Source organism: Sus scrofa, chromosome 1 (genome assembly GCF_000003025.6).
Source record: "Sus scrofa isolate TJ Tabasco breed Duroc chromosome 1, Sscrofa11.1, whole genome shotgun sequence".
NCBI classification, from domain to species: domain Eukaryota; kingdom Metazoa; phylum Chordata; class Mammalia; order Artiodactyla; family Suidae; genus Sus; species Sus scrofa.
This window is the reverse complement of record NC_010443.5, coordinates 166,059,749-166,087,242: the sequence shown is the minus strand read 5'-3', so window position 1 is coordinate 166,087,242 and position 27,494 is coordinate 166,059,749. Positions and strand designations below refer to the sequence as shown.

The window sequence follows — 27,494 nt, the reverse complement described above, 5'->3', positions numbered from 1 at the left end:
TTAACTGAAGGGTTTTCTTTTATTACATCTAAAGAGCTCTACATAAACAGGTAACATTCAATAGGTAAACAATTTTTTTTTCCAATGCATGTAATAAATATTTTCACTTGGTACTTTTATACAAACTGACATTGGTCTACTATACATTTTTAAAAGCCATTTTACTGGTTTGGCATGCGGTATGGAAATTCTAAGAGAGAAAGTTTTAAGGCAATGAATCACAGATTTTAAGTTCATGGAATTTATGGTAACTTTTATATCTGTTTATATACATTTTCCCCTTTGTTAATTAAACAATTAACAGCAGCACACTCCCGGACCACCAGCTATTCTCCCTCCCTCTTTCTGAAATCTTTGTTTTCTTTTAATTAAAAAACAGAAATCAACATGTATTGATAAAACAAAATTCTTACTAAAATAATTTCAAATATGCTTTAAAGTCCTGAAGATCTTGAAGTGTTTTTTATGTGTTTAAAATTGGAACTGTTTAAAAACAATGTTTTTTTTCCCACAATTAGGAATTAAAACTCAGGATACATTTTCATTCAGTTTCAGACATTTGAGTCAAAGGAAAATCTGCCAAGAAATCACATTTTTCAGAAGCTTAAATGAATCTTTGCTAAGTAAGTCAGTAATAATAGAGAACTGTGATAAATCTAAATTAAAAGAAGTAGAAAATTTTTAACACTCAAAATAAATTAGTCAACCAAGTGTGGCATGGCTAAGGTCCAGATTGTTTTCAAAAGATGTGTTCAAATAATGCCCACAAAATAATTAAAAGCCACTTCAACCCTGCTAGTCAAACAGCTATTTTATCAAAGATGTGTGTGTGTACACACACACACATACACACACACACACACACACACAGAGGGTACTATACAGAAACACAAACTTATGCACACCTATTATGAATGACCAAAGCAAGGGGGGTGGTGGCAACTTGACTAAAGATTCTGAGACTTATTTGTCCACAGACAGCATGTCAGTGTTATTAGCATGGGTGTGGGAGTGATGGTGGGCTAAGGAAAAAAATAAATGATTACGTAATTTTTTTTTTTTTTTTTTTAGCTTAGAAGATAAAGATGCAGTGCATGACTCCACTAATAATTACTATGGAGCATAAAATTTCCATTGACATATCGGCTGTGAGACCAACAGAGTGATAACTACTACTGCTGCTGCTGCTGCAAAGTCTTAACAACTGAAGGGAACAAACTCCTTAGAGTGGAATGAACTAAAATAAAAAGACAACTGAATGGTTAGTTTCTCTTGTGGAGACATGACCAAAGCCACTAGACAGACATTTATTTCTCCCTGTTACCTGTTCTTCCCTTGGGTTGGTGTAACACAGGACACTGAGGGAAAATAACCCTCTCCAAAACTGGGCTGAAGAAAGTAGAGGGATGGGTTTTCAACTGGATCATTCAAAGAGTTTGTAATTCAGCATCATACACAAAGTTATTGATCAGAATTTTGAGCTCACTAACAATGACATAAAAAAGAAAAGAAAAAAACCAAAACTATTCATTTTATCTTAGGTAGCTGAATTAATAGAAACATTTCCTATTACAACATGAAGTAAGAAGCAACTCCCCACAATTCAATTTCTACCCCAATCTGAATTTAGACACAAATTATAATACTATTAGATATTAGCCTAAGTTAAGATGGTAATGAGAACTCTAAAGTGTTTACTCACCATAACACCAGATTCATTAAAAACTTAACTATTTCCTGTTTTAACTGACAAAGAACTTTTTTTTATTGCAAATTGTTTAGTGACTATAACTCAGCCATGTATGTGTGAAATACACATGCGTAGGGGAAGACTATATAACTCACTTGTCACTCGCACATATGTCTATAAATACATATATACACACACACATATACATATCAATACCAACTTGTTTTTCAAAATTCAAGTCAACAATTTAGTGGCAGAGTGATGCTGTAAAAATAGGTATTTTTAGATGCCACACAGTCATGTGAACCATTCATTTTATCATACAATTGAAGATATAGCCATCATGAATTCTAACTGGATTAAAGTAGTAGGTCAATCTGTTACCACTGCAAGGTTTAAAATGACAATTTTATACACAAAGGTGGTCCTTCATCAACTCTGAGAACATTGACAGTTGTGATATAAAAAAATCCAATCTGGAAAAGTGGTAATCATTATGCCCCTTCTTTACCTTTTCTGTTAAACCTGCTTAACCAATCAGCTAAAAAGTATTTTCAACACCTTCAGCTATTACCTGAAGAATGTCATCTTCTCTGACGAGGATTTTGGAACACAAGTAAAACCACGTTTTCCTTCCCTCCAACCCTCACTCAATCTCCTGAAAAACAGTTTCAACATATTTACATGTTCCATTATTAATAATAGATCAGACAGATCCATGAATTCTTAAAAAAATTTGACTTTCCTATGTCATGCTTGTCTTTAAAAGGTGAAGGAGAAAAAAAAAAAACCAAACAAGATAACTAGGCTAAAAAAATAAGTACACTTGGAACCAGAGAGTAAATACTACTAAGGATCAAGCTCATTTTGAATTTCAACTGTTTATCAGATGGATAGATTTCTACAGATTGACATGTATGGTGCATAGTATTTTCTGAAGAGAATTTACTTTCAGGATAACTGACTTTCTTTTTTGAGGTGATTTAGCCTTACCTCTGTTAGCTGCACAGGACACCCAACAGGGTTTTCTAAGCTATTTTTACTTCCTACTTTGGTATGAAGATCCTACATGAAAACTTGTTACTCTGTGGCCAAAAAAAGCAGGTGTTCACAGACTTGGTTTAAATACATAATACTGGCAATCCAAATTTAGAGTAAAGAACTAGACTAAAGTGTATTATTCACAGGTCGGCTAAACCTACTCCTTACCCAGACGGCTTTATTCCAATCTCTGAAACATATTCTCAGGGGGTATCTAGCAAATAAAGAGAATATGTGATGGAGAACATGCAATTGGGATAGTCAATAAAAATGCTCATATGTGAGTTCAAAACCTTCAAAGCACTTTGAAAGAAGCAGGCAACTGATTTATCAACGAATGCAAATTCGGGAGAAGGAACAGTAATGACAGAAAAATACACACAGACACACACATTGAACACACACACCCACAAGCTATGTCCTGAAAATACATAGGGAATGCAGTGGGACAGATGAGTTTTATAACTTAAGGCTGGATAAAATATGCATACACACAAACAGAATCCAAGTCTGTCATTTCTAGAAAATAGAAATTAAAACTATCCCCCCAGCCCCTCCCCATAACAAAGAAAAGCCCACAATTTAAAACTTCATACATGCAATTCCTTTTCTGTTATTGCAAATAAAATAATGCCATTGAAGTAAAATAAAACCAAAACCATAAGACAAATGATGAAAAAAATCTTCAGAATCCAGAAAAAATGAAACGAAGGTGGTTTGTGGGTACTTGTTTTTTTTTTTTTTTTTCTTTTCTTTCCTTTTTTTTTCTTTTTTTAAACAAGTGTTTTATCAGACAGGCAGTCTTAGATTTATATACAAAAGTAAAACTGAAAATATAGTTTTGTTCTCTGTACATTTCTTTTAATTTTTTCCCTAAAAAAAGGAAAAAAAACACGCTTGTGTACTTTTCTAAACAGAATAAGGTAAAACATAGCACAAAGTTCTCTTCTTTCTGCCAAGTTCATTTAATCTGGGATGGGGATGGGAGCAGCAGGGGCAAGAGAATCAGTCCAATGAAATAATGTCTGGTATGATGCCGAAGATGGATGCCGTGTCTGTGCTGCTCCTGTTTGCAACGGTGTGGCTATGGCTCTCCCTTAAGCTGTTGGAGGATACCAGGCTGCTGTTACTGCCACTACTGCTTCCATTGGTGGTTGGCAGAGAAGTACTGCCTCCTGCACTTAACTGATCGAGAAACATCTGTGAGGAGGTATATGGAAAAAACCGAGACGAGTGTAAGAGGTCTTGATCATCTGAAACTGCTGCTGCTGCAGCAGCAAGGAGGGAGGTGTTATAATGCTAGGTAGGGGAAAGAAAAGACAAAAAATAATGTTAATTATACTCATAAATTAACAAACTTTCTTCTCACTAGAGCAGAGTCCTAAATTTAACATTTCTGAGTACCTGATGTTTCTGAAATATTTAGTGAAACATTTTGCAAAATCAAATAAATGGGCCTTATACAAGGATCATATCATTGATTTTAAGACATTTTTATATCTGAAATGTGGGGAGATATCAAAATAAAAGTTTTATTGTTTTTTGTTTTAATTTGTATTGCAAGCAGTTCTCAAAATGCTATTTCCAAACAGACATATGCTCAGAAGCAGCAGGAAAGAGGACAGTCCATTTTCTTTCTCTTCTGAAGATAGTTGGCCAAGAAATTTATCAGTCAATATGACTCCCTGCCCCGCTTCTTTATAAAACAGTACTGGGAAACAACAAATAGACACTGTTCTTACTATATATTCAGGCAAAGCTGAAACAAAGGGACTTTTAAAAAATTTTTTATTTTTTAATTCAATCAAAAATTTTTTTTTAGGGTCACACCCAAGGCATATGGAGTTTCCCAGGCTAGGGGCTGAATTGGAGCAGCAGCTGCTAGCCTACGCCATAGTCACAGCAATGCAGGATCCGAGCCACATCTGCAACCTACACCATAGCTCACAGCAACACCGTATCCTTAACCCACCAAGGATCGAACCTGCATCCTCATAGATGCTAGCCAGATTCTTTTCCACTGAGCCACAAAAGGAACGCCACTAAAAATTTAAAACCTTAACAATAGTAAGTATGACTATTTTGAATTTTCTAAGGAAATTTATTTTCTTTCTCTTGGCTATATATTATACTTTAAAGTATTTTAATGTAGAATTAAAATAACAGTAATTTTTTTTTTCATATAACATACCTGATTGTCTCCTGATAAGAAAGGAAAGAAATCTAATCCTGTGGGGAGAAAAATATTTTAGTTAAAAAGAAAAAGAAAGAAAACACCCTCCCAAATGCCCTAATACCAAAAAATAAACAAACAAAAAAACAAAAAAAAAAATCTTAAAAGCTAAATCTAAATTCACTTAGAATTTTATTTAAACAAAGAGAGTTAAGCTGAATGTTTTATGTCTTTCCCATCTCTAGATTACTAAGGCTGAAGTCCAAGCTTTAGCAGTGCTTTGGGCTCCCAGTGACTCCATTTGTGAGACCTGTTAAATCTAACACTGATCCCTTAAACTGATACAACACTTTTCACAAAATGCTCTCCCTTACTCCTCTAAGCAACCTTTCAAACTACTCTCATTACCCCCCCACAAGTAACCCATGAGGTATGTCATTATTTTTGGCCTCATTTTGTGGATGAGAAAGTTTGAAGTTGAAAGTCATTAAGCAAGTTGTAAGATGGGTTTTCTTTCTCAAATTCATTCACTTTCCACTATCTGTCCCAGATTCTAATTAAGACTCTTGAGTGACATGAGGGGGCAAGAGATCTGGAGAGGTGTCTGACTGCTGGCATGGAGGTTATTACAGAAAGACCAGCCTTCATCCCTGGCTGCCAGGAAGTCACTACAAGCTGGCCTCTTCCAATTCACATTCACGTCCATATTGCTCAGCATGTAATATGACAAAGAGCAAGAAAAGCAACGTGAATAAAAGACATCATTAGGATACCTAAACTTGGACAAAAGTACAACAAGCAGATATAGATAAAAATATGACAATGCCACAAATACTTCAGGGATCCACTCACTGCCTACACTAGAACAGATTATATATAAGGATCTGTAAAATGTATACTACTGTGTCTTGTGATCATGAGTTTAGCAGTCTGCTAAGTGAGAAATAGGGCTGCACTGTCCAACAGGGTAGCCACTCATCATCCGATGTGGCTATTTAAATTTACTAAGATTAAGTAAAATGAAAAATTCAGTTCTTCAGTCACAGTAGCCATATTTTAAATCCTCAATAACCACAGGTGGCTAGTGGCTACTGTACTGGTCAGTACAGATTACATTTCTCTCACTGCAGAAAGTTCTATTGAACAGAGCTGAAAGGCAGCTTCATAACAATCACTAAAAATCTACTCCACTGAATACTAATTTGGCAAATGTCATTACTGTATTCTGTTGCATAAGTGAAAGAGTTTCTCTAGGGAACACACCTAATATTGGGAGTTACTGGGCCACAGGGTATGTATGTATTCGATTTTACTACTAAGTTGTTCTCCAAGTAGTTTTAATAATTTACACTAACATTGAGGATAATTATTTGCGCTGCAGCTCATCAATATCTGGTATTATTAGACTTTTCCATTTTTTACCAATCAGGTTGGTATGCATTGGTATTTCTTTTTTTTTTTTTTTGGCAAAGAAGAAAAAATAGCTTTGTTGCTTTGCTAGGCAAAGGGGGCCACAGCAGGCTAATGCCCTAAAGACTGTGTCCTCATTGTTATTTTAATTGCCTTTTACTGATTATTAATGACATAATGTTTATATCATGGAATTCAATATTGACTGGAATAATTTAACTCCATGAAATATTTCATAATTATTTAAATATTATAAAATATTTGTGAAGTGCCTCTCAAGCTTCTTGCCCATTTTCCTACTGAGTTATCTGTCTCTTTCTTTCTTACCTTTTTTTTTTGCTTTTTAGGCCTGCATCTGCAGCATATGGAAGTTCCCGGACTAGGGCTTAGATTGGAGCTGCAGCTGCTGGCCTGTGCCACAGCCACTGCAGTGTAGGATCTGAAGCTTGTCTGTGACCTACACCACAGCTCATGGCAATGCCGGATCCTTAGCCCACTAGGTGAGGCCAGGGATAGAACCCACAACCTCATGGATCCTGGTCAGGTTCATTAACTGCTGAGCCACGAAGGGAACTTCTGTCTTTTTCTTTTTGATTCATACGTGTATTTTATACTTTTTGAATATTAGTCATTTGTTGTCATGTAGGTTGCATATATCTTCTCCCACACTACAGTTTTTCTTTCTATTATCCTTTTGGGGTCTTTTGATGAAAAGGTTTTAATTTAATGTGGTAAAATGTATAAAATTAAAAAGACATGATCGCTTACAAATATAAACCATGGATAGTCAAAAATCATTTTTTTAAGAAATTCCCTTTCCAAAATATTTTCATATGGTCCTCATCTCATCTTGTAGATATATTAATGCATAGATTTATCTTACTCATTTTAATAGTTATACAACATTTCTTTGTTTAGTTGTATTTTATCTAATGGGTTTTAAGATATTCTCAGGGATACAGGGAATACAGCCATTTTTTTTTGTTTTTAATTTATTTTTGGCCATCTCCACAGTATGTAGAAGTTTCCAGGCCTGGGATTGAACTGTGCCTCAGCTGTAACCAGGGCCACAGTAGTGACCGACAATGCTGGATCCTTAAGGCACTGAGCCACAAGAGAACTCCCAGCCAGTGTTTTATATGACTTTAAAGGGAGCTTTAAATGGAGAATAATCTGTAAAAATATTGAATCGCTATGTTGTACAACTGAAGTTTATATTGTAAATCAACTATACTTCAAAAAAATTTTAACAAATAAAAACAGATTATCAGGGGTTTTTATTGTAAATAATACTACAGGAAATATTCATGTACATATTCCTTGGAACATTTGTATGAATAAATATGTTAAATATTCCTAGAAGGTAAAAAAAAAAAAAAAAAAAATCTACTCAACTATCTCAGTTCCCAAGAATCCTTGCCAGTGACCCTGAATTTCAGTGCAGGGAAGGGGTGGAGGAAAAGTTCTACTTTATGCGTTTATGGCCATTTTAAAAAAATGTTTTTAGATTATTCAAACACAAATTATTCAATTCGCTATTATACAAATTATTCAATTACAAAGATGAGAGTAAATTTTTTGCATAATGTAAATGTAAGTGATTAAGGACTCAAAATACATTGTAGAATTGAGTATAATGACATTTCAAATTACTTTCAGAAAGAAAAGTCAGTTTCACCAGAACAAAAATTAAAATTTTCCATTGTTTCAATTCTGCATTATCTAAAAGATAACACAACATAACTACCCACAAATCCTGCTGCATTATAACCAGATTCAGGGAATAAAAAATATTTTTTCTTTTTAAGGCCATACCTGCGGCATATGTAAGTTCCCAGGCTAGGTGTCAAATTGGAGCTATAACTGCCAGCCTACGTAACAGGCATAGCAATGCAGGATCTGCAACCTACACCACAGCACATGGCAGTTCCAGATCCTTAACTCACTTAGCAAGACCAGGGACTGAACCTGCATCCTCATGGAAATTAGTCAGGTTCATTACTGCTGAGCCACAACAGGGACTCCCAAAACATAATTTTCATAAATATCAAAATTCAAAGCAACATGCAGGAAGTCATTCAGAAACAGGTTGCAGACTATTTTGAAGCCATAAAACCTAAAGGTCATTGCACTGTTTTTTACCATTGGTGTAAAACACTGGCTATTGATGAAGGTACTAACAAGGAACTGAGTCTGTATTTATTTATGACTGCAGTATTATATTTCCTCCAGTTTCCTAGATCCAACCCTCTGGTTTTTTTTGTTTTTGTTTTTTTTTGCTTTTTAGGGCTGCACCCATGGCATATGGAGCTTCCCAGGCTAGGGGCTGAATTGGAGCTGCAGCTGCTGGCCTGTGCCACAGCCACAGCAGCATGGGATCTGAGCCGCGTCTGGGACCTACACCACAGCTCACAGCAACGCCATATCCCTGACCCACTGAGCGAGGCGAGAGATCAAACCCACGACCTCATGGTTACTAGTCGGATTAATTTCTGCTGCACAAAGGGAATTCCTCTTTTCTCAATCTTTCAATTCTTCCTTAGACTGCACAAAAGCAGCTTATAGGGATCAAAGGCATTCATAATGCTATGTGACAACAGAGAAGAACCACTGACTCACCTTGTAAGTCATAAGGCATGGGTGTCATGTGGAAAGGATGTCTGTAGTCTTGGATGAGGGATGTGTTAATATAGCTTGTGTCTACAGCAGGTAGGCTTGGGGTGCGTGACACTGGAGATGCTTGATGTGGAAGACTCAATATGCTAGAAGAAGAAAAGGTGGGCAAAATTTTCATGAGTCAGTTGAACTTTTAAATTTAACAAAAGGGGTGCATCTGACAGTGAGTCCCAGTTTTTGTGCTGTAAATAAAAACAAAAGATAAGCAAAGCAATATATAATTTAGACTACCATAATTATTAGGAAATAATCTGTAAACTTAATAGCATCTTGCAGAGGCAACAGGGAAAGAGAGATAGATGCAATGGCATCCAACATTCATATATCACATGATGTCTTTGGAACATCATCTACATTTTCAGAATGCAGGAGGAAGGCATGGCTGAACCACTTCAATGGGATACGAGTGAAAAGAATCTAGAGCAGACAGAATTCTGAAACCTTTAAAAAATAAGCACTAGAGTATTGACAAGTAAAAAGTATAGGTAAATCCTTGTAAAGAAAATATATACAAACAAGACTAGAGGAATGCATCAATCTGCAGTGAGGAGTTCACAGCTGGCCCCTAGACTTATAAGATTTATGAGAACAAAAACTAGGTACTGTTTATCCTGATATATATATTGCCCAGCACAGTCATTAGCACACTGTTTGCACAAAATGCCTGCTGAATGAAGGAGGACAGCAAGACAAGTAGCAGTGGTGCTCCAGAGTGAACAAGAGTGGTGAAGCCTTTTTATTTTTTTAATTAATTAATTTATTTTTTGGTCTTTTTTTTTTTTTTTTTTTTTTTTGCTATTTCTTGGGCCGCTTCCGCAGCATATGGAGGTTCCCAGGCTAGGGGTTGAATCGGAGCTGTAGCCTCCGGCCTACGCCAGAGCCACAGCAACTCGGGATCCGAGCCGCGTTTGCGACCTACACCACAGCTCACGGCAACGCCGGATCCTTAACCCACTGAGCAAGGGCAGGGACCGAACCTGCAACCTCATGGTTCCTAGTCGGATTCGTTAACCACTGCGCCATGACGGGAACTCCATGAAGCCTTTTTAAAAAGAGGTATAATTGGAAAAAGAAAAAAGAACAGAGAGAGGGATTCTGGAAGAGCAGAACGAAATATTTAAGTAGCTAATTAGTTAACTCCTTTTTTTTTTTTTTTTCCCCCCTTTCTTTACAAAAAATTAAGGAAAAGCAAAAAGGAGGGAGAAAGGAAAAAGGAAAGGAAGAACCAAAATTATTTTGAAAAGAAAAAGAAAGGATTCTAATAGTCCTGAATGAAAACATAAGGGTCATATACTATCCCAATCATACAAGAGGCTAACAGATAAGTTATAGAAAGTAAAGAGAAAATAAGGCAGAAAGAGGTTGTCTTTTGCTTTTAAATCTTCATGTAAGGTACAGGGGAGGGGGTATGGAGATGCAATTTCAATGGTAAAGAATATTTCAAAAGTTGCCAAGATTGGAATGGAGTTCTAGCTATGACCTTCTACCATATTTTTATCAATGGGATATGAAGCATAAAATATACTCTCTCTCATCCACCTCGTAAAAATGTTTTCTCTAATGGAAGCTCAATTAAACCTCTTACATCTATAAAAAGTACCACTTTCCATTAGCTATCTCCTTTGACAATGCATAAGGGATTATAAGAGAGACTAAAGCAGTTGAAATGCTTGTCTTTGAAAACATCTTGGTATACCAAACAGCGAAGGAAATTTCTGGATAAATACTAAACAGTGGTTGAAGGCAGCAAAATGTTTTATATTTGCTGATGCGTGCCTCTTTCTAATTCCTGGCTGGCTCCTTTTCTTTCAATTTTGTGATAATGTTCTAACAACGCATTTCCACCTTCATACAGAACAATAACACAACATGCTGGGTTTAGGTTTCTATTGGCTAGTCGTTATTGTAAAACAGTCAATGATACTGAATGTAGTGGTATCCTTCTAAAAATGCCATAAACCTTCAAGTTGCTTATTTTTATTTGAAAAGAGAAAAAGGTCTGGCATTTGCAAATGTTCTCTCTGGGTTCAATTAGTCACTGGGAAGCTCAGGAAGTACTTAATGCATCTAATGTAATTTTCCAAATATAATAAACAAGCTATTTTTGGAAAAATAGCAAAGCAAATATTTGACAAAGAAAAATCAGATTTCTAAACACTCAAAAAATTTCCTTTAAGGAAAAATGTTTACATGCATATGACTACTATCAATATTCTAAACAGTGAAATATATAAAATGATGTATTTAATCTATAAAGTATTTCTATAACCAGTTTTACAAAATATCTTTTAATGCATTTAAAGTAATAATATGATGATATGTTTTTGGCCATACTATGTTAAATACAGTCATACTGTACTGAAATATATATATATTATTAAATATAAAATATCTTAGAATTAAAATTCAATAGAAATTTGTTCTAACTATGCCAGCTTTTGGTATTTTGACTTTTCTTTTTCTCCCACTCAGATTTATAAAAGAGTTGGTGTTTGAGCTCCCTGGTGGCTCAGAGGGTTAAGGATCTGGTATTGTCACTGCTCTGGTTCAGGTTCGATCCCTGAACTGGGGAAGTTGGTGTAATAACAAGGTCAGGCTTGGTGGATAATAGCCATCAAGGTAGGCTTTCATCAGAGGTGGATGTTCATGAAGTAGGATGGGAAGCAGAATTAGTGTTCAAATATTTATTTTGTTTAAAATAATGATACTGCTTTTAATGTGTGTACTTGTTTGTATGCTGAAATAAGCTACTCTGGAGTGAAAATATCAATGTGTAATATATCTGATTGTATTATGAAGACTCCTGAAATAGTCAAAGTCCTTTAATGAGAGGAGCTACAAATCATGATTGTGTGCTTTTACTGTTGCAACTTCATCTTTCAAGTAACTACAAATATATTTAAATAGATCTTTTACCTTCAAAACAGTATCAAGCCTGAAAATAATCTGACTCGCACAGAAATGCCCTCTCCTGGTCTGATATTAACTTCCCCTCTTAAACCTTGAAATCTGTTACAACTTCTGCAGACTTCCCTCCTCTCACATTCTTCTTTCAGGCACTACAGTTCGTCAGAAGATTTTAATAACTCTTATTCAATTATATCAGGCCACATAACTCTCCTGATATATATACCTAAAGGGGTCACATCTATTTCTAGATTTACTTCAGTGTGCAACAACTGTGCCTCAGCAGAACATGAAGTTTTGTTTTGTTTTTTGTCTTTTCTAGGGCTGCACCCTCGGCATATGGAGCTCGAATTAGAGCTGTAGCCGCCGGCCTATGCCACAGGCACAGCAATGTGGGATCCGAGCCGCGTCTGCGACCTACACCACAGCTCACAGCAATGCCAGATCCTTAACCCACTGAGCGAGGCCAGGGATTGAACCCGCAACCTCATGGTTCCTAGGTGGATTCATTAACCACTGCGCCACGACGGGAACTCCCAGAACATGAAGTTTTTTGCTAGGAATTCCCAAAGTGTCATGAGACTAACAGTCCGTTTAAGAGTATAGCTAAAGTTAGCTACTTGTTTGATCAACCTCTACAAAATGTTAAACTCTTTAAGGTTAGGACTGTACTTACTTTATAATCTCCCGTTTGATTTTATATAAAGTAGATAAAAGTGTTTCATGAAGTAAACTGAAGCATAACCAAGGTACACTACTACTGATATGAGACTAATGGGAAGTATGGGAAATGAATTTTCAAACGGAAACTACTATGTACTGCAACTCAGAAGTCTTATAGACTTGTCTTTTTTTTTTTTTTTTGTCTTTTTAGGGTTGAACCCTTGGCATATGGAAGTGCCCAGGCTAGGAGCTGAATCGAAGCTGCAATTGCCGGCCTACACCAAACCATGTCTGCGACCTACACCACAGCTCATGGCAATGCCGGATCCTTAACCCACTGAATGAGGCCAGGGATCAAACCCACATCCTCATGGATACTAGTTGGGTTCGTTACCACTGAGCCAGAACAGGAACTCCTTAGACTTCTTTCACTGCCAGTCTTATACATTCTGAGGCAGTTTCAAGCATTCATCTGGTCTTCCTCTGATTTCTACTTGAAATACATAGGGTTAATTTTATAGCATACAATTTCCAGTTTGAGTAAATATTCTAACCCTATGAGAAGCATTAGGATCATCTGGGAACTTATCAGAAATACAAATTTTCTCAGTTCCTATTCCTGAATCAGACATGAGGGGATAGGGGAGCAATGTGTGTGTGTGTATGCATTTAATGGTCACACCCATGACATATGGAAGTTCTTGGGCCAGGAACGGAATCTGAGCCACAGCTGTGACCTACACCATAGCTGTGGCAACGCCGGATCCTTAACCTGCTGTGCCACAGCGGGAACTCCAGCAATGTGTGTTTTAATAAGTAAGCTCTTGACCTGATTCTGATGTACATCAAAGTTTGTGAACCACTGTACTGGATTTATCTTTTGGTATGATGAATATCATATCTAAGTGACCCCTTTAATACATTATCCCAACCTCTTAAAAGAATATAACGAACCTGAGAAAAAGTCAACCTGTTCTGATTACAAAGTTTTACAATCATGCATAATCATTTTACTTGGCACATCTTTTATCCTATTTGCAAAATTAACTTTCAGAATGACTTTTTAAAAAAAGATCTCAGCACTTACCCTTTATTATTTAGCGGTGATGTGGGAGATAGGGAAGGACAGGTTCTCTTGGCCGATGGCTCTTCCTCCTCTTCATCAGATGAACTGTCTATGGTTAGGTCAATCACCTCTACTTTCTTATTTTTATTTGAGGACTGGTGGTGAGAAGCCACTTGGTGTTCTAATGTGGAACTCAAGCATCCTGTGTGCAAACGATTAAAAACACAAGGCAAAAAAGACCCATGACTTCTGTTTTTCTCAGTGTGCCTACGGATTAGTTCAGCAGTTATAGTTTAGACTTTATCAGTTACAGTTACATTACTGGGATCAGAGAATAGAAAAGCAACAGTGGTTCTGTTCCCCTAAGCGTAATACTACTATTATCAGCTTTTAAGGATTTTTTTGAAAAACAATTCCAAATAGGGCAAACAACCAAAATAAAATGTATGTCTACCTCAGAATAAAAGCAGTCTGAAGGCAAAAACTACATATTACACTTATTTACCTGTACACTACCTGATATACTGAGAAATGTTATGAAAAGATTTTTAAAAAGTCATAGCTTCCTTCCAGCAGAAACATATTAACAGCCAGTGAAAAAAATGTAAATGAAAAAGGAATGTTTACTAACCTGTATCAAGTCTGTTAAAAATTTAAAAGGACACCATTTCAAAAGCATGACTCAACAAATAACTTATAAGATTATGTTACTTTGAAATCTTACACCACAAAATTTTTAAAGCTGGCAAAAAGTGATTTTAAAAAGAGTTTCACTACTTCTGAACATTTAATCAATAGTTTAATAACAGTTATTGAGCTATCCATAAACTGCTGAGTGTTTTTAAAAAATTTATGCTTTTTAATATTGAAAACCAAGGCTTACAACAGCAAGGAGACTGCCCCACCCTTTTGGAGAACTAACACTCACCATCGACTCCATTGTAAGAAGCAGAAACTTCCTGTACTTCCTTTTTTGATCTCATAGGTGCCCAAGAGCCATCCTCCTTAAACTGTATTTCATCACAATCTGTACAGTACTTTAGGATTTCCATAAACAAGCTATAAAAAAACAATTTATTCTTTGAATAATCACATTCTAAATTAAGACTAGATAGAATTATTACTGTTCAAAAAACATTCAACTTTCTATGTCTTATACAAGTATAGATGAGAAAGTAAGTGGAACAGATGAGGTATATTTGTTCTCAAAAATCTAGGACTAAATAGGAAAACAGTTACTTAAATTATGGTAGCTTCATGCAAGAAAATAATACGTAACCTACGAAAAAAGAGGTTTCCAAAGACATTTAATAATATGAAGAGAAAAATATGTTCACAAAAAGTGGGAATAGGCCAAGAAAACTATTTTAAAAATAAAATTCCATGTGTGAGTGGTATATAAATAGTGGTTAACACTGAATGACGACATTGTAGATATTTATTCTTTTTTTTAATACTTTTCTACATAATCCAAACTGCCTGCAATAAAGTACATATCATTTGATAAACTTAAGCAATATATTAAAAAATATGTTTTGAAAGATAAGTCTCCTCAATAAACCATACTGATACTAAGAAATGAAATCTGTGAAATTAATGGTCAAATTCTTAGGTTGTAATGTTAAATAAATCCAAAGGAGGAGTTCCCATCATGGCGCAGTGGAAACAAATCCAACTAGGAACCATGAGGTTGCGGGTTTGATCCCTGGCCTCACTCAGTGCGTTGAGGATCCAGTGTTGCTGTGCGCAGCTCGGATCTGGCATTGCTGTGGCTCTGGAGTAGGCCAGCAGCAACAGCTCTGAATGGACCCCTAGCCTGGGAACCTCCATATGCCGTGGGTGCAGCCCTAAAAAGACAAAAAACAAACAAACAAAAAACAAAAACCCAAAGGATAAAAAACACTAATACTACATAATCACAATTAGGTTAAAAAAAAAAAAATCAAAATAACACAACATAAAAGCTTTTCATTTTTCTATGGTTTCCAAATCTTTTTAGGAGTGAGTGTGTTTGTTTTAGGTGTGTTGTGTATATGGCTTTTCTAATAAGAAAAGAAAATCCCAATTGAGCTATATAATACACAGAATTGGTAAATTATCATTCAATTCAGATTTATTGGTGATCACTGTCATCTCTGAAAAATTAAACTTAAAACATTTAAGTCACATGTTTACTTTTCCCCATATGATTGGTCTGACATTTTTCAAGCTCTAGGTTACACTTGGATTGTTAAATGTACTCTATTCCTTACATTACACCTTTAGGCTCCTACGTTTTCTCAAATGCTATGGAAAAACTGCCTTAAGTGTTTTGCTTGAGGGTGCAGGTGATCTCAATAAGATTCTCCTTTTCACAATTTACCTTGGCTCAGTGGCAAAAAGGGAAAAAAAAAATGAGGCTAGAGAAAAGGAGACAATTTTAGGGAGGGACATTTCAAGATGTCTGGAAGGACACATAAAACACCACAGTGTTAAAAAACAAATGAACAAACAAACCTTAATTTACTGTTGGGATTCTATAGGTGGAGAAGGAAAACAAAGACAGGCTAGGTATGATGTACCAGAAAATCTCCAAAAGCAGACTGATTTTTTGGGTCAGCTTAAGTTAACCAGAGTTTCATAATTCTTTCATTCTTTTTCTGATATTGTCTACATGTCTAGGGATAGATGGATTCATATTAGAAAAAGGGGTAAACACAACCTGCTCAGAACCATTAGAGTTTTAAAATGGTAAATGTCAGGAGGCACTGACGGTAAGGCACACATTTTCAAAATAAGAGGACATAATGTTAAAAAGGAAAAATGTTCATAATATTAAGTACTTATTTAGGAAGATACTGATTTCTACAGTCATGAAACTCTTAAAAATACGTAACTCAGAAAACACTACCTGTAAAATTTTTATCCCAAACCTAATGGATAACAAAACCAGTAACAGATGATTACTTTGAGATGCAAGGAAAAACTTTAAATTGACATACCCATCAATAATAAGGTGTTCATATGGAGCTTTCTTATCACAGACAGGACAAACCCAGGTTGGTTTTTTCTCATTCATCTGAATATAAAGAGTTGCATCAAAACACTGCAGATGAGAACATGTAAGGGCCCGACATGGAATTGTCAGCCGCATTTTCCCAAGCTTTAAAAGAGGGAGACAAAAGTAAATACTAGAAACTGTTATTCAAATATTTTAGTTCTGATAAAAACTTCCTGAAACACAACATGTATGTATTCTGATTTAAAAGCATATTGTATTTATTTTTCATCAGCATGGAAGAACATTAAACACATTTTCTGTGGAACATCTACAGGTTAAAAAATTATAGTATTTCTTTGGATATTAAAATACAGAGACTAAGAAAAGTCTACAGCAAAAGTTATTTACCCTCAATCCACAGCTCACAGATCAGCTTTTTGGGGCTAGGACCATAGGGCGAAGTCATATGCAAAATCTTTAACAGAGAGAGTGCTTTAACCAAATTCTCACAGTAGTCTCTAATCCAAGCAAGTGAAGAAACACTTTACCAGGGATTAGGAAAGGAAAAAGGAATGCTTTATTAAACGCCACAAAACATAGAAACATACATCAATCTGATCTCTGCATGAGAGTGACTTACAGGCAAAAACAGAGTAAGTATTCCCCACAATGTCTGGCATAACTGCCAAAGCAAAGCTCTGAGAAAAAGCCAGGACTGTGCACTCCCTGTATTTCCTCCCTCACTGGGCACCATCACAGGCCATTCAGCAAACACCTCTGGACCTCTAACATGTTATTAGACTTGCTCTTATGGCCCTGCAATTAATGCTTAAGCTGACAGAAGTTGAGTCTGTCCTATGAACAACAAAATCTGCTTCTTCTGGTCCCTGAACTGCTAGCTTTGGCCCAAAGCACAGAAGCTTTCCAGAGACCTGCCCAGGGAGCTACCATGTCATGACCTCCTTGTATGGAGGACACCTCATACAGTACAGCTGGATTATCACTGTAGGGTCCCCAGAGGCCACAATAACTGTACAGGATAGAAATTATCCACTTTCAGTAACCACACTGTTAAACATTAGTATAAGATCTTTCACATATTTGCAAGCTTGAAAAATACAAAGACTTGATAAGGCTACGAGTTAAATGAGGGGAAAAAAAAGGATCTTGGCTTAGGAGAATTTCAGGAAAATGTGCAATTTCATTTTGGGCCCTAAATTACTGTCCGGGTACCAATGATTTACTGTGCCTCTAGGAAAGGCATTTAACCTTGCTGGGCTGCATTTTCTATCTCTGAGGTAACACTGTTTCCTCCTTACTTCAACAGGATGTAGTGATGAAGAATAAAAAAGGACCCAGAATGTGCTATCACTTCATGAGAAGGGAGTAATGCCAGTTTACAGTATCAGAAGTATGGACAGGAGGGATGTAGAGAAAACTGACGGCTCCCTTCTCTGTGCTCCCAACTCTACCCTGCATACGATTACACTATTTATCTATGCATTTCTTCTCATGCTAGCAACACACTGGGCTCATCTCCTAATCCTCGACACCTGGAAATGTATCTGCTATACATACAGCAGAAAGACAGTCTGGTGTATTCATCAGTCTTTTTTTTTTTGCCCCCCCCCCCCCGCTTTTTTTAGGGCTGCATCCAAGGCATATAGAGGTTCTCAGGCTAGAGGTCTAATCAGAGCTAACACTGCTGACCTACACCACAGTCATGGCCACAGCAACACCAGATCCTTAACCCACTGAGCAAGGCCAGGGATCGAATCCACATCCTCATGGATCCTAGTCAGGTTCATTAACCACTGAGTCACGAAGGGAACTCCATATTCATCAGTCTTTGTCTGTGTACACTGAGCAGTGCCAGGAGGCACTATTCATGGACAGCGTGCAGGGTGTATGCAGCTCTTCATGAGGCAGCCCTAAGTATGAGTTCTGGAATTAGACTACCTAGGTTGGAATCCTGGCCCTACTACTTAGGGTGTGAATCTTGGATGTTATTTAGTCTCTCTGAGCTTCAATTTTACTAAATGGGGATAAAAAATAAAAACAGCATCTAGACTATTATTACAAGATTGAGGGGTCTAAACTATATTTATTGCACAAGGCCTGACACACAGTAAATGCTCAATATATGTCCCACATTATAAAGTACAGAAACATATTTGCTTCAACTCACTCTGTAAGTGAGCAAGAGACCCACTCAAATCTCAGCTCAGTCAGTCTTCTAGTCTGAGCTCACACAGTATGCAACAACTTCATTACTTTATACTTCTATACAATTTTCATGATTTGATTTCCCTAAGTACCTGATGAAAAGACACACACACACACACTAACTCCTATAACAGAAAAATCATCTATTTACCATTAGCCAAGACATGCTGCATTAGTCTGAAAACATTCGCCAAATGATCTAAACAGTGGTGCTAAATTAAATTTTTACATCTTAAGTCAAATTAAGACCTTAATTTATCTGTGAAGTGCAAATTCCTACTGAGGAGGCATACTTGCCACTGCCTTAATACTAAGTAGAGAAATCCTAGACAAACATAGTGACTGTAGACAAGGTTTAATGTAACTGCAAATCTAGTGGGCTACTTTTGATAGTTCATGAAGACAATGGATAAGAAAATTAGAAATACTGTTTCAGAATCCAAGCCATAGGCCATAAAACTTATACTCTCAAAAGTAGTTATTCTCCAAAGACTGTCATCTCACATCCCTTCAGTACTATTATCCCCAGCTGTCAGTGACATCTTTTTTGGTGAAAAGAGCAACTCTCAAACATTTATGATAAGCCACACCGACAAGTTTACCTACAGAGTTTTTATGGAACACTGCTACATGAGTGGTACAGGAAGGATATTTACAAACAGGTATGAGAAAGGAAAAGTTCAATTCAAAATGCAGTTTATTAGCTGTCACACAAATGCCTTGCTTCAAAGAATCACAAAATAGTGTCATATGATAATCCTCATATTCCTGATTTTTAAAAACAATCACTAACTTCTAAATACTTATCTACAAATGGACACTGAATTGTCTAACTTGGTATCAGAAAAGAAGCATCATTTGCAAATAATCACCTTGAAAACAACTCTCAAGGTAGTTTTCTAATGCCACTAATCTTTCCATAACATAACAGTAACTGATGATACTACAAGAAAAATACCCTACCTAGATATATAAGTTCAAACCAGCTTGTACCAAAAGGAACCTAAAAACATCAGTAATATATATACTTTTTCTTTATAAAAAGGAATAGTATGATTTTAAGAATTTCACAACTTTTCTATCATCATCATCATAAATATTTCATGAATAAATTTCCAAATATCTTGTTGTTTTCCTTCTATCAACTCCAAGTGAGTTTAGAGGTCTAGGAAGTGTCTCAGGTGTATGAAGTATCTCACTAAGCAGGTTTCTCAAATATTTTTCTAGCTCTATTTTTAATAAATCAGAACTAAAAAATTCCCAAAGAGCAAAAACATTTTTAATTATTTTCATTGCCTTTAGCTAAATGGCAAATAAACAACAGAAACTCATTTATTTTGAGCTGTGTATATCACAAGGGCAATTCAAATGCACAGTCAGACATCGTATTTACATATTTCAAAGGAACAAATCTCTTTTATTATTCTATAAATTTGATATATAGATGAGTTGTCATTACTAAGTTTTACTTTTTAGAGTAAAAACATACCTAAAATATATTGCCTACTGTTCCAGAATAATTGTAAAAGGATTGTCCCTTTGGCCAAATAGAAATCCATCAAAGTATAATAATTATGGATTATATGTATGTTTTTCCTGTAATATGAATTTTGAAAGCATAAGTCAATTTAAAATAAACTGCTAAAACTGTTGAAACTAAAGAGAAAAAGAAGTTCCATTGTGGCACGGAGGAAAAGAGTATGACTAGTATCCATAGGGATGTAGGTTTGATCCCTGGCCTTGCTCAGTGGGTTAAGGATCCTGCATTGCCATGAGCTGTGCTGTACATCATAGATGTGGCTTGGATCCTACTTGCTGTGGCTGTGGCATAGGCTGGCAATGTTAGCTCCGATTCAATTCCTAGCCTGGGAACTTCTACATGCTTTGAGTATGGCCCTAAAAAGAAAACAAACAAACAAAAAACAAACAAACAAAAAACCCTTCAAAACTATTTGGACTTCATGTGGCTCAGCGGAAACAAATCTGACTAGCATCCATGAGGATGCAAGTTTGATCCCTGGCCTCACTCAGTGGATTAAGGATCCAGAGTTGCTGTGAGCTGTGGTGTAGTTCTCAGACGTGGCTCTGATCTGGCATTGTTGTGGCTGTGGTGTAGGCTGGCAGCTGCGGCTCCAACTCAACCCCTAGCCTGGGAACTTCCATATGCCATGGGAACAGTCACATAAAAGACATAAATAAACAAATAAATAAATAAATGAGAAGAAGGGAGATGGAAAGAAAAATTTTAAAGTGGCCCATTAAGAGGAGCAAAATGTGATTAACATTTTCTAATAAAGAAGATCATCTTAACTATGATATTCAAAAATAGTTCTATAAATAAAACATCAAGATTTATATTGTGCTTATTTATATGAATAAATGCTTCATCTAAATAAACACCACATATAGCAGCCAATTATAAACATTTTAAAAGTGAGACCGCAGAAAAACGAGACTCCTTCCAATGATTTCAGTGGATAATAAAGCTTATGCACTTTGCTAAATTTTTCATGTTCTTTTTTTTTTTCCTTTTTTCTTTTTGCCATTTCTTGGGCCATTCCTGTGGCATATGGAGGTTCCCAGGCTAGGGGTCGAATCAGAGCTGTAGCCCCCGGCCTACGCCAGAGCCACAGCAACGCAGGATCCGAGCCGCATCTGCAACCTACACCACAGCTCACGGCAACGCCGGATCCTTAACCCACTGAGCAAGGGCAGGGACTGAACTGGCAACCTCATGGTTCCTAGTCGGATTCGTTAACCACTGCGCCATGACGGGAACTCCTCTCATATTCTTTAAACTGGTGTTTTATAATGGAATGGGAGGGGGAGGGTGGATGAACAGATGTTTGGAGAAAAGAGGGCATGGTAAACACTCACCTTTATAACTCTGGAGTTCCCATTGTGGCTCAGTGGTTAACGAATCCCACTAGTATCCACGAAGACATGGGTTCGATCCATGGCCTTGCTCAATGGGTTAATGATCCATCCAGCATTGCCATGAACTGCAGTGTAGGTTGAAGATGTGGCTTGGATCCTTCATTGCTGTGGCTGTGGTGTAGAATAGCAGGTACAGCTCCGATTTGACTCCTAGCCTGGGAAATTCCATATGCTGTGGGTACGGCCCTAAAAAGCCAAAAAAGAACAAAAAAAAAAACCCCCCAAACAACCTCTTTTTCCCATCCTCCATTTACTTGTTCTGTGAACCATTTTTCTAAATGCTAAAAAACATCACCTATCTTTACACCATAGTCTGTTATAACATTTATCCAATTACTTAAGAATCCACCCCACGTCCCCCAGCAATATTTCTTATTGTAGTAAAAAAAAATTTGATGTTAAATTTACCACTATAACCATCTTGATGTAAGTGAGTAATGCTGAATATATTCACACTGTTGTTTGACAGATCTCTAGAACTTTTTCATCCAGCAATACTGAAACTCTATACCTACTAATTCACCTCTCCTTAGCCCTTGATAACCACCTTTCTACTTCCTGTTTCTATGATTTTTGACTATTTCATGAGTAGAATCACATAGTATTCATGGTTGTGTGACTAGCTTATTTTGCTTATTGTAACGTTCTTGAAGTTAACCATGTTGTAGCATAGGATAGGATTTCCTTCTTTTCAAATGCTACATACATATTTTATTGTATGTATGTATACCTAATTTTATTTGTTCATCTCTTAATGGACATTTGGGTTGTTTCTACCCTTTGGCTATTATGCATAATGCTATGAACATGAGTATACAAATTATTTGACATCTTGCTTTGAATTCTTTTGGATATATACCTAGAGGAATTGCTGAATCATATGGAAATTCTATTTTTAATTTTTAAATTCCATACTGTTTTTCATAATGGTTACGGCATTTTACATTCCCACCAAGAGTGTACAAGTATTCCGGTGTCTCTGGTATCCTCACTGACATTTGTTTTCTTTTTCTTCTGAAAGGAATGAAGTGATGGGTCATGGGATTTTGATATGCATTTTCTTAATGATTAGTGATGCTGAACATCTTTTGATGTGCTTTGTTAGCCATTGTGTATATCTTCTTTGGAGAAATGTCTACTCAATCCTTTTGCCTACTTTTTTTTTTTAAATCTGTCACCTATGCCACAGCTTGTGGCAACACTGGATCTTTAACCCACTATGTGAAGCCAGGGATCAATCCTGCATCCTCGCCAACACTATGTCAGGTTTGTAACCCACTGAGCCACACTGGTAACTCCTCTTGCCTATTTTTAATCAGGCGGTTTTTCTGTTGTTGTTGGGTTATAAAAGTTCCTTATATATTCTGAGTAATTACCTCTTAACAGCTATACAATTTTCAATTATGTCCTTGCATACCTGAGTTGTCTTTTCACTCTGCTAAATTGTTCCCTTTAACAGTTTTTTTAAGTTTGGTGTACCCCCTTTCTCTATTTTTGCTTTTGTTACCTGTGCTTTCTTTTGGTGTCATATCCAAGAAGCTTTTGACAAATTCAAGTGAAACTCCCCCCGCTTCCCATGTCTTCTAGGAGTATAACACACTTTGGGTCATTAATCTATTTTGAGATAATTCTTACATACACTGTATACTAAGGGTCCAACTTCATTATTTTCCATGTGAATATCCAGTTTTCCCAGTGCCATTTTATTTAAAGAGGCCGTCTTTCCCTCATTAGTCTTGGCACTTCTATAAAAAGGCATGTGACCATACATGCAAGACTTTGTTTCTGGGTTCTCTATTTTGTTCCACTGGTCCATACCATCTCTTTCTCTCTTTTTTTTTTTTGTCTTTTTGCCTTTTCTAGGGCCACTTCCACGGCACATGGAGGTTCCCACACTAGGGGTCTAATGGGAGCTGTAGCCACCGGCCTACGCCAGAGCCACAGCAATGCGGGATCCGAGACACGTCTGCAACCTACACCACAGCTCATGGCAACACCGGATCCTTAACCCACTGAGCAAGGGCAGGGACCAAACCCGCAACCTCACGGTTCCTAGTCAGATTCGTTAACTGCTGCGCCACAATGGGAACTCCTCATCTTTCTTTATGTCAGTACCACACCATCTTAATTACTATTGCTTTGGAACATGTTTTGAAATCTGGGTCCTTTGAGATTTCATAGAAATTTTAGTTTTTTTTTCAATTTCTGCAAAAAATGTTATTGGGATTTGATAGGAATTACACTGAATCTGTAGATCATTTTGGATACTATGAACAATTTAACAATATTAACTCTTTTAATCCATAATTATGGGATATCTTTCCATTTATTTCTATCTTCTTTGAATTATTTTTGTAACATTTTATGGTTTTCAATCTTCTTGGTTGAGTTTTTCCCTAAATATTTTATCCTTTTTGATGCTATAGTAAATGGGACTGTGTTCTTAATTTCCTTTTTAATTTGGTCACTGTCAGTGTATAGAAGTGCAACTAATTTTTGACTGTTGATTTTGTATCCTACAACTTTGGTGAATTCAGTTCTAATAGTTTTTTTTTTTTTTTTTTTTTTTTTGGTATGTGTATGGAATTTTTAAGGTTTTCTACATAAAATATCATTAACATCTGGAAACAGATATTTTAATTTTTTCCCAAACTTTTTCTTCTTAAATTGCTGTAGCTAGATTTTCCAGTACTATGTCAAACAGCAGTGGTGAGAGTGGGCATCCCTGCCTTGTTCTTGACCTTAGAGGAAGAGCTTTCAAGTCTTTACATATTAAGGATGATGTTTACTGTGAGCTTTTCATATACAGCTTTTACTATACTAAGGAAGTTTCCTTCCACTCGTAGTATGCTGAGTGTTTTTATCATGAAAGAGTGCTGAATTCTATCAAATGTTTTTGAGTAGATCATGGATTGAGTAGATCATGTGATTTTTGTCCTTCATTCTGTTAATGTGGTATATCACAATGATTTATTTTTCTGTGAACCATCCTCATATTCCAGATATGAGTCCTACTTGGTCTGGTGTATGATCTTTTTAATGTGCTGGTGGATTAAGTTTGCTAGTATTTTGTTTAGGGGTTTTGCATCAATATTTATCAGGGATATTAGTATGCAGTTTTCTGGGGTTTCATGTTTTTTTTTTTTTTCCCATTTTGTTTTGGGGTCAGTAATGCTAGCCTCACAGAATGAGTTTGGGAATAGTCTTCAATTCTTTGGAAGAGCTTTAAAAAGGTGTTAATTCTTTAAATGTTTGGTAGGGGTAGTTCCCAGTGTGGTGCAGCAGAAACAAATCCAACTAGTAACCATGAGGTTGTTAAGTTCAATCCCTGGCCTCGCTCAATGGGTTAAGGATCTGGCATTGCCATGAACTGTGGTATAAGTTGCAGATGTGGCTTGGATCCTGCATTGCTATGGCTGTGGCGTAGGCTGGCGGCTATAGCTCCGATATGATGCCTAGCTTGGGAACCTTCGTATGCCCCAGGTACAGCCCTAACAAGCAAAAAAAAAAAGTTTGGTGGGATTCTCTAGTAAAGCTCTAGAGACCTGACCTTTTCATTGCCGCTTTAAACTTCTCACTAATTTCTTATTTCTTCATGATTCAGTCTTGGTAAGTTGCAGATTTCTAGGAATTCATCCATTTCTTCTAGATTATCCAATTTGTTGGCATAGTAGTTTCTTATAATCCTTTTATTTCTTTGGCATAAGTTAAAATGTCTCCTCTTTCATTTCTAATTTTAGATATTTGAGTCTTCCCTCTTTCTTCTTTTTGTTTTTCTTTTTATGGCTGCATGTGCAGCATATAGAAGTTCCCAGGCTAGAAAAATTAGAGCTGCAGCTATAGGCCTATACCATAGCTGGGCAATGATGGATTCAAGCTGTGTCTGAGATCTACCCCACAGCTTGTGGCAACACTGGATCCTTAGCCAACTGGGCGAGGCCAGGGATCAAACCTGCATCCTCATGGACACTATGTTGTGTTCTTAACCCTGAGTTACAACTCCCCTCTTTTTTTTTCTTGGTCTAGCTAAGGGTTTGTCAAATTTGCTGATCTTGTCAAAAAATCAACTCTTGGTCTCATGATTTTTTTGGAATGTTTTTCTACTCTCTATTTCATTTATCTCTCTTCTAATCTTTTATTATTTCCTTCTGCTGACTTTGGGATTGTTTTCTTTTTTCTCGTTTCCTGAGGTGTAAAAATTAGGTTGCCATTTTATTTTTTTATATATTTTTTTGGTCTTTTTGCCATTTCTTGGGCTGTTCCCGTGGCATATGGAGGTTCCCAGGCTAGGGGTCGAATTGGAGCTGTAGCCGCTGGCCTACACCAGGGCCATAGCAACATGGGATCCAAGCCTCATATGCAACCTACACCAGAGCTCACAGCAATGCTGGATTCTTAACCCACTGAGCAAGGCCAGGATCGAACCCACAACCTCAGGGTTTCTAGTTGGATTCATTAACCACTGAGCCATGACGGGAACTCTTAGGCTGCCATTTTAATATCTCTCTTTTAATTTAAGCACTTACTGCTATAAACTTCCCTGTTCTTGCTGCTTCTGCTTCATTCTGTAAGTTTTGGTATACTGCATTTCATTTTCATTTGTCTTCAGATAAGTTCTAAATTCCCTTGTGATTTCTTCTTTGACCCACTGGTTGTTTAAGAATGCGTTGTTTAATTTCCACATATTTGTGGATTTTCCTCTTTTCCTCCTGCTATTGATTTCTAGTTTCATTCCACTGTGATCAGAAAAGATATTTTATGTAATTTTAATCTTAAATTTGTTACGACTTGTTTTGTGACCTAACATGTGCTCTCTTTTGGAATGTTCTATGTATACTTGAGATGAATATATAATCTGCTTTGTTGGATGTAGTATTCTGTATATGTCTGTTGGGTCCAATCGGTATATAGTGTTGCTTGAGTCCTTTGCTTCCTTGTTGGCCTGTCTCATTATTCCATCCATAACTGAAAGTAGGGTACTGAATAGATGTGCTGCCATATATTTCTCCTTTCAGTTCTATCAATGATTGCATCATATATTGGGGAAAAAAAATTTCAAAATTTAAAACAATAACATAAAATGTCTAGAATCAAAGTAATTTCCCTAAAGAATGGCTACAATAAGAAATAAAAAGAAGGATATACACAAAAGGACACATTTGGTGGTTTTTATTAACATCACCAGGGTCCCCCCCCTCTGTAATTTATAGACGTTTAATAATGCACTATAAAAGTTTTTTAAAAAAGAGCCATGCAAAATACTATATTATAAAATAATTCATGAGCTAATGACTTTTTCATATTGTGCTTGAGGTTTTATAATTATAAAATACTAAAATATAAGACAAATAACATTTAATTTTTGCTTAAAATTTTTAAGAATAAAAAACATCATCACCTTAGGTTAGTAGGATTTCAATATTAAAAGCTTTCACTATCAGGCTTGCCTGAACAATCTCAGCAAATCAGGAAACATCTGTGTCCTCTCATTTTTCATACTTTCTTCCCAACTTATATATAATTAATTTGATTAACTATAGAAAAGGCAATCAAAACATCAAATAATTTACTTTTGGTTTTTCACATATTTTTGTATGAAAGCATCATTCAACCACCATTCTTACTACTGGTGGACCTAACATCAGACTAGTTAAGAAATAAACCTTAACAGCACATGGTTGGAAACTTTTTCACATACTTTAATCGATTTCTATGTCTTAGGCCT

At 36.3% G+C, this 27,494-nt stretch overlaps 1 protein-coding gene across 1 annotated transcript in view; it reads right to left on the bottom strand.

Annotated features, from left to right (window-relative positions):
* Nucleotides 1-27,494, bottom strand: part of PIAS1 (protein inhibitor of activated STAT 1) — a 130,129-nt gene continuing 102,635 nt past the window's right edge. The window contains exons 9-14 of the mRNA XM_003121749.6: nt 16,608-16,768; nt 14,555-14,685; nt 13,648-13,828; nt 8,934-9,076; nt 4,923-4,960; nt 1-4,030 (exon numbers count right to left, since the gene is read on the bottom strand). Of these exons, the coding sequence (XP_003121797.3) occupies nt 3,737-4,030; nt 4,923-4,960; nt 8,934-9,076; nt 13,648-13,828; nt 14,555-14,685; nt 16,608-16,768 (948 nt within the window). The 3' untranslated portion in view covers nt 1-3,736. The remainder of the gene's footprint in view (nt 4,031-4,922; nt 4,961-8,933; nt 9,077-13,647; nt 13,829-14,554; nt 14,686-16,607; nt 16,769-27,494) is intronic.